At 40.5% G+C, this 13,660-nt stretch overlaps 1 protein-coding gene across 2 annotated transcripts in view; it reads left to right on the plus strand.

Moving 5' to 3' along the window:
• The window catches only part of COL9A1 (collagen type IX alpha 1 chain), an 88,836-nt gene that overhangs the window by 48,783 nt on the left and 26,393 nt on the right, over positions 1–13,660 (plus strand). For both annotated transcript variants that reach the window (XM_037034332.1, XM_037034333.1), the window contains 11 exons: positions 173–226; positions 365–418; positions 555–608; positions 1,044–1,097; positions 2,116–2,160; positions 3,208–3,261; positions 3,365–3,418; positions 11,289–11,342; positions 11,939–12,010; positions 12,537–12,572; positions 13,450–13,494. In XM_037034332.1, coding sequence (XP_036890227.1) covers positions 173–226; positions 365–418; positions 555–608; positions 1,044–1,097; positions 2,116–2,160; positions 3,208–3,261; positions 3,365–3,418; positions 11,289–11,342; positions 11,939–12,010; positions 12,537–12,572; positions 13,450–13,494 — 576 coding nt within the window. The remainder of the gene's footprint in view (positions 1–172; positions 227–364; positions 419–554; positions 609–1,043; positions 1,098–2,115; positions 2,161–3,207; positions 3,262–3,364; positions 3,419–11,288; positions 11,343–11,938; positions 12,011–12,536; positions 12,573–13,449; positions 13,495–13,660) is intronic.

Here is a 13,660-nt window from a genome sequence, read left to right on the forward strand (position 1 = left end):
CTTTAAGACATACTTTTTATAGAAAGATTCCTTGAGTTATGCATCCATGACAGAATAGGACTATTGGGATAAAAAAAGCAGTAGTAAGGTAATGTGGGTGGTATTTTATAATTTCAAAAGTCGATCCACATGTAACTTTTGCTTATAGTAATAACATCTCGTTTTCACACAGGGTGATCAAGGACAGCGAGGGCCTCCAGGAGAAGCAGGTCCCAAGGGAGACAGAGTGAGTTCAAATTAGCATTCGTCACTGTGGGTGGGTGTCAGGCTTTTCAGTGTCACCCACTGATCACACCTCTTTGACGTGTCCTAAGTATTATGGGAATTAGGACATCCTGTCTGTTGCTCTCCTTCTGCCCTGCAGGGGCCTCAAGGTTCTAGAGGAATTCCTGGCCTCCCTGGGTCCAAAGGAGACACGGTAGGTCTTGAGCTACAGTTGTCAAACACACTTTTCAAAACGATTACTAACTCATGATTAAAGCTTTAGACAATAATGAAGGGAAGAAGAATGTGACTGTTTCTAAGAGACAGTGTGTTTCTTTGTGTGTCTTTAGGGCTTGCCAGGTGTTGACGGCCGTGAAGGGATACCTGGAATGCCTGGAACAAAGGTAGCTGTGTGATTTAGCCCCAGAGCGAATAGAGCCATCTCCGCCCTGGCCAACCGAGCATAGCGTTTTCATTACTACATTAATGTGAGATTTATTAGCTGGTTTTGGCTTCTTTCCTCCCTTTAATTTTTTAATTAAGTGCCAATGTAGAATGCTTATTAGAATAGTATACTTGTTTGCTTGGTTTCAGGAACTCAATAAAATTGTCCCATCGATAAAAGTAGGCTGAAGGCAATTGTGTATTTTGTTTGAATTTAAGTCCTTAATCCTATTCCATCCCCACCCCCACCCTTAACTAGGTCACATTATAAAAGTGCACGTAAGGTCAGCTATAGGGACAATCCTTTTACTTGGAAACTGTGTCCTTCCTTTTTTAAAAAGGAAGTACAACAGTTCACACAAGATCAGATGTAATAAGAAGGGTTTTTTTTTCAGGGTGACCCTGGGAAGCCTGGGCCTCCTGGTGACGCAGGATTGCAGGGGCTACCTGTAAGTAGTTAATTCTTTAAATGTTTTTTGGTTTGTATACATATGTTGATTTATATACATAGATATGAATTTTGAGGACAAACATATTAAGTAATTTGAAAGTTCTGGAGAAGAAACAATGCTTTAATTTACATTTTTTTTACATTTACATTTTTGTACTTTCTGAGTAGCTGATTATTTTTCTGATAATATACTAAGCAATAATTTTATATTTTGCATCCCTCTCTCTCTTTAGTACACTCAGTCTTCCTTATATTTTTTTTAACCCTGAGCCAGGGCCATATACTTCCTCCTACTTTTAACCAGTTCTAAAGTTCCTATTAGCAGGATTGAACAATAAGAGGGTTGAGAGTATGCTCAGGAATAATGTGAGACATAAGATATCATTTCTTGATTATTTTGAATGACTCAAATTGGTGTTTACCTGCATTAGTGTGGCTGGAAGTTCATGTGGATTATACTGTATGTATTTTTGGTTCTTTGGAAGCAAATGTTTCAAGTTAATAAGGAATGCTTGGTGATATTGAGGACTGACCTCCTATTTATTATCTGACACTTTAAAAATAATCAGTTGGAGAATATTAGAACCCCCAATAGTGCCAAATCTTAGTTAGACCCAGCATTCTCCTGCCATTCTTTTTTTAACTTAAGCTTAAGTTTTTCAATACGTCCTTTTTATTATTCTGAACATGAAATCACGCTGGCAAGAGCACCCATTGACCTGAAAGTAGCCCTGGACTGTAATGTGGAAGTTCATGCTTGAAAAGTAACTAGTTTAGAGGTAGGCCATGCTGTCCTGGTGTTCAGACCTAACAAGCCAGATAAAGTCAAGTCCTGCCTTCTAAACTGTGTGGAATTCCGTAACTGACCGTTCAGAGTCGGAGAGGCAGGATCCCTTACACGAAATCTTGGAGGTGGTCGAGATCCCTTCAGCCCCTGGGCAGGGTGCTGTGGGCCTGGCACCTCACAGGTTCTCACATATGGTGATTAAACCCGTGTCCTGTGTGTGTTCTTTTAGGGTGTGCCTGGAATTCCTGGTGCAAAGGGTATTGCCGGTGAAAAGGTAAAAAAGAGACACTTTTAAATGGATACTTTTATTAATTTCTTCATTATTTTATTAGTATTTATAATTTTTATTTTATCATTTTTAATATTTGCAACCTGCCTTTTGTTTTCTATTTGATCCTAAGGAGAAATCAAAAAGGCTTTAAGTCTTCAAATACTAATCTCTTTCCCAGCCACAGAAAGAATATTTTGACAGTGTTGCTGATTAGATTTCCTGGAAGGCGTCATCTTTTGCCAGGATAAAACAGAGACAGTTTTATTGCTTTTAACCCCATAAAATAAGGAAGCTATTCTTCAGCCATAGAAATGATACCAGTGCATATTGTTAAGATCATTTAACTTGAACTAAAAAGATGTCAGGCATCTTGTTCACATACTGATCAACTGGTGCTTATATTCTAGCAATTAAAAACAAGAGGTGAAAGAAAAAATTAAAGTAGATAAATGTGAGTAATGTAGAAATTGGATGCTATTAGATTACATAGCTACAGTCCTCCATGCATAGCGGCCTGCAACTTCCCAAGCAGGGATGCGCCCTAACAAGTGGATGGGGAGAGATGGGCGGTGGGGTGGGCATCCCCGCACCCGTGCTTTCCCTGGAGCTTCCCTGGAGGGTTTTCTCCACAGCACACCCTCTTATTTCTTCATGTTGACATGATTGCTTGTAATTTTTATAGTGTCAACGTCAGGTAAAGGGCTCAGTGAAGTATATTGGGAGTGAAAATGGTAAAGGAAAGACATGTAATTAATATAGTAAAGAAAAAATCTTCTCATATTCTTGTCAGGATAAAGACCTTTTATTTATTTATTTTTGACATCTGATCTTCATTTTTGACATTTTTGACACCTTTCTTATGCTTTTGGGAATAACAAAACATCCTGAATGTAAAGAACTGCGATGTACCCACCAGGAAAGAGTGACGTACATTCTCCCAATTCTCAATGTGAAGTCGAGAAATTAATGCTAAGAAATACCCAGACTGGGTAAGACAGATTGACGATTATGCTTACTTCTCGTCTGAATCATGTTGCATTTGACCTTTAGGGTACCACCGGTGCCCCAGGGAAACCTGGCCAGTTGGGGAATTCGGGCAAACCGGTAAGATGCCATAAATTCTTTCCACATAGTATAACTTGTTGTAATCACTTAGCAAAGGATTAGGGAATGTTAACTTTTTCTCTACCTACTTTCCCCATAACAGGGTCAACAGGGACCACCAGGAGAGGTGGGACCCCGAGGGCCCCGGGGACTTCCTGTGAGTATTCCTTGCCTTAGGACCTCCCCAAAGTGCCTTCTCACAGCTTTGCTGGGCATTTCTCCTTTCATTTATTCATCCATGATGGCCTTCTGATGTTGGGGCAGGTGCTAGTCTCAGTAAACAATGAAATGGGGAAGCTATGTTGACACACAATGTGCTTGTTTTTCAGAAAGTGGGAACAAAAATGAGCTATTTTAAAAAAGCATGATGACCCTTTCTGCTCTCATCCCATGTTGAAGGAAATATTTTAGTGTAATAAAAAAACAACTTTATTGAGAGATAATTCAAATCCTATATAATTCACTCATATAATTAATTGATTTTTAGTATATTTACAGAATTGTGCAGCCATTGTCACAGTACATCTTAAGACATTTTCATCACCTAAAAAGGAAACTCTGTACTCACTTGTGGTCATTGGACGTTCCACCTGGCCCCCTCAGCCCTGGGCAACTGCTAGTCTAGTTTCCATCTCTGCAGATATGCCTGTTCTGGAAATTGGAATAAGTGAAATGCAATTCCATTGAAATGAAAATTCCAGTGGAATTTCTGCATAAATGGAATTATACAATATATGCATTTTGAAGTGATTGGCTTTTCTCATTTAGCATAATGTTTTTAAGCTCATCTATGTTGTGTCATGTACCAGTACTTATTTTTGTTGTTGAATAATATTCAATCCTATGGATATACTGCATTTTATTCACCCATTCATCCATTGGCGGACATTTGGGTTGTTTCCACTTTTTGGTCATTATGAACAATGCTGCTGTGAACATTTTCTACAAGTTTTTGTTTGGACATTTATTTTCATTTCTCCTGAGTATATAACTCGGAGTAGAATTGCTGGGTCAGGTGGTAACTTTACGTTTAATCCTTGAGACACTGCTAGACTTCTTTTAGTGTGAGTTTGTAAGTATCTACTTTGCAGCAAATATATTAACGCATATTTTCTCATGAGCTGGTTTAACCTTCACAAAGAAACTGCTTAGGAACTTAAACAATATGCACTTAAACTTAACTTGAAAACATGTTCTCTGGCCTTCTAAGTTCTTTTTTTTTTAAAGTCTGCTGGACAAGAAAAACAAGTACAACTGAGCAAGCAGAAACACTTCCTATCGTTATCGCTTCCGCTAAAGCCCTTCTTGAGCACATGGAGTTAGGGATTTCGTGCTTCAGGAAAGTGAAATCGTCCAGGCACCGAGTGACATGCGAGTGGTTTCACTTCTCACAGCTGCCTGTAAACTGACTTCTGCCAGGCGGTTTCCAGAGGTTCCTCAGCAGCAGAAGAAACTAGCTCCTGCTCCTCATAATGCTCCTTACTCTCTCACTCCTCACTTACCCTTTCCTTCTCTCTTGCTTGGAACCTGTGAATATCTAATTAAAATAATTTCTTTAGACTATATAGACTGTGAAAGCAATGAAGTTATAGCCAGGTCACACTTCTAAAGTGATGGCCCTGCTCTGTGACTGCTGTAGGGGCACTGGAACTTTGGGAACATTGACTGTTATGCCCAATATTCACTTAATAAAGCAGAGAACTGTATAGAGGAACACCTGCTGTGTGCCAGGACCATGCACTGAACACAGACAAATGGCACAGGGACAGAGGGCTTGACCCATCCCCAGTACAGCACTATGGGATGTATGAAGCAGGAGCCTAGAGGCAGAGCTGCAGAAGGAGATGATGTGGTGCCTCTGTGTGTGTGTGTGTGTGTGTGTGTGTGTGTGTGTGTGTGTGTGTGTGTAATATTCTCGTGTGAGAAGAGGCGGATCAGAGGAAATTATGCCTGGGCAAGGCTTGGAGCCTGGTTAAGGTTTTGATTTGCGTGTTTCTGGAAGAGTCCAAGTTGTTCCTGTCAGCGAGGCCCAAATCTTTGGGCCGCTACCTTCACATTTCCTACCTCCAGTAGGAAGGACCTTTTGTTTGTATTGCCTCCTTTTCTAAAGTCTCTCATATTTGACTCTTCTTTTCTAAGCCCACCTTTACCACCCTGGCTCAGATTGTTCACTGCTGCTGGGATTACTGTGTCGTCTCCTGCTTTGTCTTCTCAGCTCCAGTCTTTCCTTCATCTACTAGTATCTCCTTGGTATTATGGCTGAAGCAGTTCTTTGTTCTCCAGGACTCTTGCCCATTGCAGGGCATCTTGCATCTATGATCGCCCCTGTGGAATTCCAGTAGGGCCCCCGAAGTCATGGAGCACACAAAAATGTCAGGCACAATTCCAAAGGCCTGGGGAAGGGGAGCAAATCCAAGTCTGCCCACACCGCTTTGCTGTCTTCTGGAAGTGGAGTGTCCATCATCGCTTCCCCTCTTCATTTAAAAATCTGTAATGGATCTCCGCTGACAATGACAGAAAGTGCAATGTTCTGAACTGCCTGCTTATGGCTGAGTTTTTTCTCCTGTACCTGCCTTGCTCTGAGGCTCTGTTCAAGTCAAGCTGGACTCTATGCTAGTTCCCGAATACTCTTTTGCACTTCCTCAGTCGGCACTTCCTGTTTTCTTTTGTTATACTCTGCATTTAGAAGGCTTTCCTCTCCATTTCTCTGACTCAACTTCCCATCGCCTTTTTAGATGTAATTGAAATGATAATTCAGCTGTGAAATTATCTCTGATTATGCCCTATTCCCCAGAGAGCAGTGATCCCTTCTTATTCTGAGCCCCTTGCCCCCTTTTCCCCTCAGGCTGTGGAAACTCCAGGGAGGCAGGGACACACCTGACCCACCATTTATTTCTTACAGCTCTCCACTCAGGGTCTGCCGTAAGGTAGTGCTCAGTAAATACTATTCGACGAGAACCGAATTGGAGGTGTAATAAATCTTGCTGTGCTGCTTATGTTGGTAATAACTGGCTTCTCACCTACTATAAATTTTTCAGGAAATTGTCATGAGAGGTTATAAATATTATAGTTCTGGAGTGGAGTTTCTACACCAGATCTCCTTACTAAAAAATACTTTTGTTCTTTCATTTTACATCATTAAACCCAGTTTCATAGATAAACTGACACATTTTCAACCAGTCCTCACAAATCAAATCAGTTTTCCTCGAAAATCTCAAATTGAAAAGTTGAGTAGAAGGATTGGAAAGTTATTTTCAATGTGTTCCACTAGTGGACCAGAGCTAATTGGAATGTGTATTTGAAATTAAGTGGCATTCACCGTTCCCTGTCATTGTTTCATCAAGTTTTGCCAATACCACAGCAAAAAATATTGAAGATATTTTGGCATCCCCAGTGATTCCCTGTGAGCACATACCTTTGCCACTTGGACCATCTGGGTGACTCCTGAGCGGGCAAGTAGGCGGGGCCTCTGATTTGGTCCTACCACGGAGTGGTTTCTGGTCCATTATTTGCTTCCAGGCCTCTCAGAACTTGCAAGGGCTTTTGCCGAGTGGGTTGGCTTTACTCTGCTTTCACGACTCTCACTGGGATGAGTGCGATGCTGATGTACCTCCAGTTTTCTGAAGATTGTACACTCTTGGGGTGCAGAAGCCTGTTTCATTTCCCTCGAGGTCCCCACCCCATCCTAACAGCTTCAAGCACAGAGGGCCCCATATGGTGTGTTGACCAGTGATCTAAGCTCTCTCCCTTCCCACCCAGGCCCTGGAATGTTACCCCTTGTCAGTGATTTGTGGAGCAGCTTGGACAGATTTTTATCTACCTGTGCATGTGAGAGAATATTAAAACTTACACTAGAGAGAAATAGGAACTACATAATTTGGTGAAATTGAATAGATTTAAAAAATGTCCTTGTGGCAAACCTAAAAATGATTGTTGTAGAGCTAATATAATCTTCCAATGTTAATATTATGAAAATGGGATGTAAAAGCAACAGTTGATAGAAATTATAATTGATCTTCTGGGTTAATCAGCATCCTTTTTGCCAAAAAGAGGCACTGAGTATGTAATACAGACTAAGTGTAGTTAGTGATTTATAGTTCCCATCTAGAATTGGCAAGGTGCTGAGGATAATGTTTGTTCTTCAGCTACTTAGCACATTGGGTAATCGGGCAGATACAACCGCCAACACAGTCTAGCGCACAATGGACTAAAACCTTTGGTAAAATAATTGTGACAACACAAGTATAATGTTTTTTTTCTGTGATATTTTAAAAGTTTAATAGTTCCATTTTCAAAGGAAAACTTCCAAGTAGAATTGTCTGATTTATCGAGTATTACAAAGTAGCCCCCAGGATAGCGAGTGGGTCCTCAGATAACATCGTTCTACTCCGTGTCATGTCCTTATGACATTAATGAGATGCCACAGGAACTTCTCTCTCACTTACATCAATCAGCCTATGGTAAATCTGGTTTGTATACATCATTTACTTAAAGTCACAGAACCGATGGATGATGTTAAAGGGGGACATGCTGTACTCGTTTATAAAGAGGGTGCCTTCCTGGCAATCAACAGTCCTGACAGGAACTTGAGAAATGAGGACTAGAAACGTTTTTTCCAAGCACAGCATCTCTTTTAAAGAGATGTGGGAGAGTTGAAAGGCAAAGAACATGTAATTAAACATTCCAGTAAAAACATAATTACAACTGATTCCTTTAGCCCTTGAATAAAACCTTAAATAAAAATAACACTTCTAAATGCTTACTGTGGGCCACACTGTTCTAAGTGCTTTATGCATCTATTCAGTCCTCTCTAATACTCTATGAGATAGGAACCGTTTCTAACCCCACTTTCTGGGTGAGGAAAGCCAGGCGCAGAGGTTAGTTTGAGTGAAAGCCAGCCACAGAAAGGTTACTTTGAGTTGGTTCAACGAGAGCTGGAGGATGCCCAGCAGAGCCAGACTTCCAACCCGGCAGTGCGGTCTGGTGTCCTGAGCCTCACTCACCTCTACCCACTAACGCCATGATGGCTCAAGTCAAGGCTCCACAGGATGAGTTTTATTTGATGTTAGCTTGCAAAATTTGAATAGTAGGAGACATATTTAGCAAATTTGAATTCTAGTATTCGTAGAACTTTTGTAGTGAGCATTTAACAAAAGCCTAGGTAAAGCCAGTAAAGACAAACAAACACAGCATCAGCCCAAACAGATGCCTGAGTCCTACCCCAAACCCACAGAATCAGAATCTGGGGGAGACGGGTAGAATACGGAGGGGGAGTGGAGAAATAGGGTGGTGGAAGACATCCCGGGAAATTTATTTCTCAAAGATTCTCATGATTCTGATGCATAGCCAGGCTGAGAATCATGGGCAGAGGGTCTGCATCCCTTTTCAAAGCCTTGAGTGGCTTCTTGAATGGGGATGAGTCAGCCAATGTTTCTGAACCTGTCGGAGACATACGTGCTGGCACAGAGCATCCAAGCGAAAATTAGAGCCTTTTGTTACAGTCCTTACATTCCTAACGGTAGGATTTTGCCTTTTTATTCTGGTTCTTTCCAACTCTCTTGTTAGATGTCCTGAGTCTTATTGTCATGGGGTTTGTAGGCATTATCTGTGGGCTGAATAGCCACTCTCCTAACAGCCTCCCTCACCTGTACCTGAGGATATGGTTATCATCACAGCTGTTGAAACACCAGAGACTTATCATGTATTTAGCACACATGTGGTTACCAGAGCAGGGTTAATTGCTCCTTGCAGAATGTATTTAGTTTGATCTACCTTCTTAAAGATTACTATTTATATCTTGATTACTCATGTTCACCTCAGTTACAGGTGGAATTCCAGAACTTAGAAAAAGATTATGCATATTTTTGGAATATATAGGAATCTTAAGAACGACCATCAGAAACTCTTGCCCTAACACTTTGTGTGTAGCTGGTCATTGTTGTAAAAATAAACGTTACCTTTTTTTTTCACCATGAGAAAATTTGTATAGAAATACCTAAGTTTAGAATGGCTGAGGATTTATAGGATGGAAATGAAATAAATACGAGGGGCCATGTGCAATCTATTTGTGGGGGCACAGAGGAGTAAATGCCCATAATTTCGCAGATCCTTCCCACAGTCCTGTGTGTATTTATCTGCCAGGGTGCGCACGTCCAGCAGAGCAGGCCGTCTACACTGAGGCCCTGAGCCACACGTGTGTGTCACCACAGGCCTGCCGGTGGTTGAACAATACTTTTCACCTGAATAATAAGAGCACATGAGAGAAGAGAAATAGGATTCCAGCAGAGAAAATCTTTGTCTTTGACTGGAAAAATAATAAATCTCTCCAAAAAGAAATGAAAGTTTATATAATCCCTTATTTTAATTTAGCTCCTTCGTGTGGAAGAGAAAAAAAGTACTATATTAATCATCTTTAGTTTGGATAAGATGGCATAATGGTTCATTTATTTAGAAATGAATTCTTGAGGTTGTGTCAAGGACTGAGTTTTCCCCTTCTAATATGATTAATTCTTTTCCCCACTGATGACTATTAATTGTTCTGTGAATTAAAGTCCTGTTAGCCCAAAGACATTTAGGATCTCAATCATGACGCAGTTCAGAAATTATTTGAAAGTGTCAAAAGAGCAGATATACTGAAGAAATTCTGTCTTGAGCTTTGGAGTGCCAGGCCACACGAGTGGGGTGGGACCCGATCCTAACGTTGATAAATGAGCAGAATAGTTTGTCCCAGTGGCTGGTCTTCCTTTAGACTGAAATCTGGCCCGCCTCTGTCCTCGCAGGCACTGTCTCTGGCTTCTAAGCTGCTCACAGGGCTAAGGACCAATGTGTTATCTAATCTCAGATACTAGACAGGTTGCTTATATAAAAATTTTTACAAGTATTCAAGAGCATTACATTTAACTCACCTATCAGTCATATGAAAATTATACCTCATAGCTGGCGACCTGTAACTGGGCAAATATTTCTTAATGCTTTAGAGATATTGAAAATTCAGTAGGTTTGTGAATCTTGACATATTGTTCAACTTAGAGATGAGCGAATAGCGTAGGAATCAGATCAAGATAATCTTATCAGAAGCACTTATAAATATTAAACATTCATATGAAGTTGTTGTGTCATTTAAGAAAACAAACTCACAAGACCACTTTCATTTTTATAACTCTCTCCAGGAAATGTGATTGTTTACTCAATAACCTCAGGGTTCAGCTCAATTGAACATGTGTTAGAAATAAAACTTTTATCAGACTGTGTGCGTAACACTGTATGAAGTTGTCAGGAAAAGAAATCAAAGAGTTCATGTGTCTCCTCTTCTCAACGTTCTTAAAGTTTCACATAAAAATTGAAATTGGCTCAGAAAATGAAATTAGAATGCTGCTTTTGGTATATCGTCGTTATGAACTGTATGTTCCAAAGTCTGTTTAATCTCTTAAGACATGTTTAAGGCAAGAATGAGTAGAACAAAAGAATTTTTTATTTCAGAAACTTTATAGATTTCTACTGTCTATGTCTTTTCAAAGCTGCAATAATAATGTAAAGGCAAACTTATCTGTCTTTGTCTTTTTTTCACTGTTTTGGAGTTCAAGATCATTTGCCAGATATTGCTTTAAAATGTATTATTCACCTGAAAACTTTACTCTGAGTTTTAGGCATTGTGTGGAATTCAAAAGTAATGCACCTGCACTTCAAGAACACTTGGTCTAAATGAGGGGCTAAAGCATATACATAAAATAACCATAAGTTAGACAGTGATTTAGATGCTGAAAATTACCGATCGCCACTTCGTGGGGATGCATCAGTCATTTCTATCTGATGGTCTGCAATCACAATGAACAGCATTTGGAACATTCACTGAAGGATGAACAGTAGGGAGCCTGGAGGCATTTTACATAAATATGTCTGCCTTTAGTTGAGGATGTGGAGAATCTATTTAAACAAAAACCTTGGTAATATATTATTTTATTTGCATAATAATTGAGCATTTGGATGTTGGCAAACTATCCAGCAGACACCTGTTTGTGTTTTTGCAGGGCAGTAGAGGAGAAATAGGACCCATGGGACCCCCGGGCCCACTAGGCAAACTGGTAAGTAATGTTGCCAGTCTCCAGCAGTTTCTTTGCTTCATACAAAACACAATATATTTTTTAAAAAATAAGCAAAGAGAGAAAAACAATCCACAAAGGGCAATTTAATCATTCCCTCTTGATCTTTATTGTTATGTGAATATGTGAAAAAGTAAATGCGTAATTTCAAACTGTATCTACAATACCCTTGGAGTGTACTTTCGTGTGTAGTTTGTAGTGTACATTTTGAAGCCAGGAGACACATGAATTGCTACATTTGGTCTCTAGTTGTTCTTGGAATTGGAGAGAACTGTGCTGAATGCTGCCTTTTACTTCTCCAGCTGTGCTTGTTTACACAGCAAGAGGCATACCATTGCAGGGGCTAGACTCAAAGAGCCCACTGTTGGGAAGGCCTGCAAACTGGGGAACCAGAGGTGGGACAGAGAGGGCGGGGGAGCAGGGCTCTCTCCTCCTGAGAGTGTGGGAGAGGCGCATTTGAGGAAAAGAGTTAAACCAGCCACAGCACATTGATTTTAGGTGGGAGTCAGCACACCCGAGGTCTGTGTGCTTTCAGTGTTGCGGTGCAGTGACGCTGCGGACTTGTGTTTGCTTTCCAGGGTTCCCCGGGGAGCCCTGGCCTCCCAGGCTTGCCTGGCCCCCCTGGACTTCCGGGAATGAAAGGCGACAGGGTAAGAGATCCAGCCCACCAGAAAGTCCCTTATTTGGGAGGGGTTTTTAGTATGTAGAGAAACCAACCTTGCTTTTGGCCTTGCTTTTAGAAAATACTAATTTTTCTAGAATTTATCATAGAGAGCTATCAAGAAAGGGATTTGAAATTACTGGGACTTGAGATTAAGAAGCAAGAAAAAACTTATTAATATAGTAGTTTATCAGGAGGGAAAAAAGCTGAGAAAATAAAAATTTTAGTCATAACCGTACTTTCTACTCAGTTCTAAATTGGCGTTCTTACTAGTCACATTTTACATAGATGTGAGCACAGAATACTCCAAGCTGTCCAGCACCCTGGGGAGGACAATTGCCCGTTTCTCCAGGTCTTAACTGACCCTCATTAGGTGGTGAGGAGAGGGAGATGTTCTCTCCTTTGACAATATTCAGAGTTGTGGTTGTCCACTAGTCCATTAAAGGGGGTTGGTTCATTTGAAATTAGGTAAAAATCTTAAAACATTGAGAAGTATTATATTTTACTTATTACAGGGTGTCGTTGGTGAACCTGGTCCAAAGGGTGAACAGGTGGGTCCTGTTTGAGTAATGCAAAATGCAGTGTTTGATGTGCATGAATGTGCTTCACCAGCAGGGGGCACCAGCTGGTTTATGGGTGTAATTAAAACGTTGGAGGCTAGTAGTTGTTCTCAAAATGTTTCACAGTGAGTGAAACCTAGAGTTTAGTTTGGTCTGTAGCCTTATTAACTACTTAAATAAGCTGGAGGTAATGATGGCTCTGCCTCCAAAACTACCCATTGAAAAAAGTGTCCTTTCTCTGAAAAAAGTGGCCCTGCCTCTCTCCTTCACTGAATTAATTGGTTTACGCTGATGAAACCTACCATAGCTATGTCATGTTTTAAGTTTTTCTGTATCAAGGAATTAGTAAATAAACTGTGCATGTGAATTAGAATCAGTCCTTTTTCTGGATTGCTTTATATACTGTGGGAGACTTTTTTCGAAGATTACCTAATTGTAAGATTGTTGAAGACAGTCAGTAGTCCTCAACTTTAGCAGACTCTTGGCCCCACCATCTGGCTTCTCTCTAGGCCATTTTCTTTTTTCTTTTTGTTTTTTCGCATATGGATTTTTTACAGTTTTATTTTTCCATGACAGGTTACATTGAGTGTTACTTTGTATTAGTTTCAGGTGCACAGCACAGGGGTTGGACAATCGTGTGCTTTGCGAAGTGCTCCCCCCAGTATTTCCAGTACATGCCTGCAGAGGCCTTTTTCTGATTTGGCCTGGCCACCGACCGCTTGACTGGAAAGTCATGGAGAGCGTGTTGTGTTCCTGTATGATCCTGGAAGCAGTGTGGCCGTGTATGACTGCTCATCAGTGTTGACTGGTTAAAACTGAGCCAAGGAACTCAGAATTTTAATAGGTGACTCTTCCTCTCACCTTTTAGGGTCCATCTGGTGAAGAAGGTGAAGCAGGAGAAAGGGGTGAACTCGTAAGACCTATTTTTTTCTGGTTAATGATGAAGACTTACTGATTTCAAACTGTATTAGAACATACATTTTTTTCTTCTCTTGAACTCTGTTATCCTTTTTTGTCTTCTTTAAAAGTTAAGATGTTTCTTATATAAGGTAAGAAATGGCTCTCTGAGATTACAGCCA

The sequence above is a fragment of the Sturnira hondurensis genome, unplaced genomic scaffold (genome assembly GCF_014824575.4).
Source record: "Sturnira hondurensis isolate 20B ecotype Veracruz unplaced genomic scaffold, ASM1482457v3 Scaffold0022136, whole genome shotgun sequence".
Taxonomy (NCBI): Eukaryota; Metazoa; Chordata; class Mammalia; order Chiroptera; family Phyllostomidae; genus Sturnira; species Sturnira hondurensis.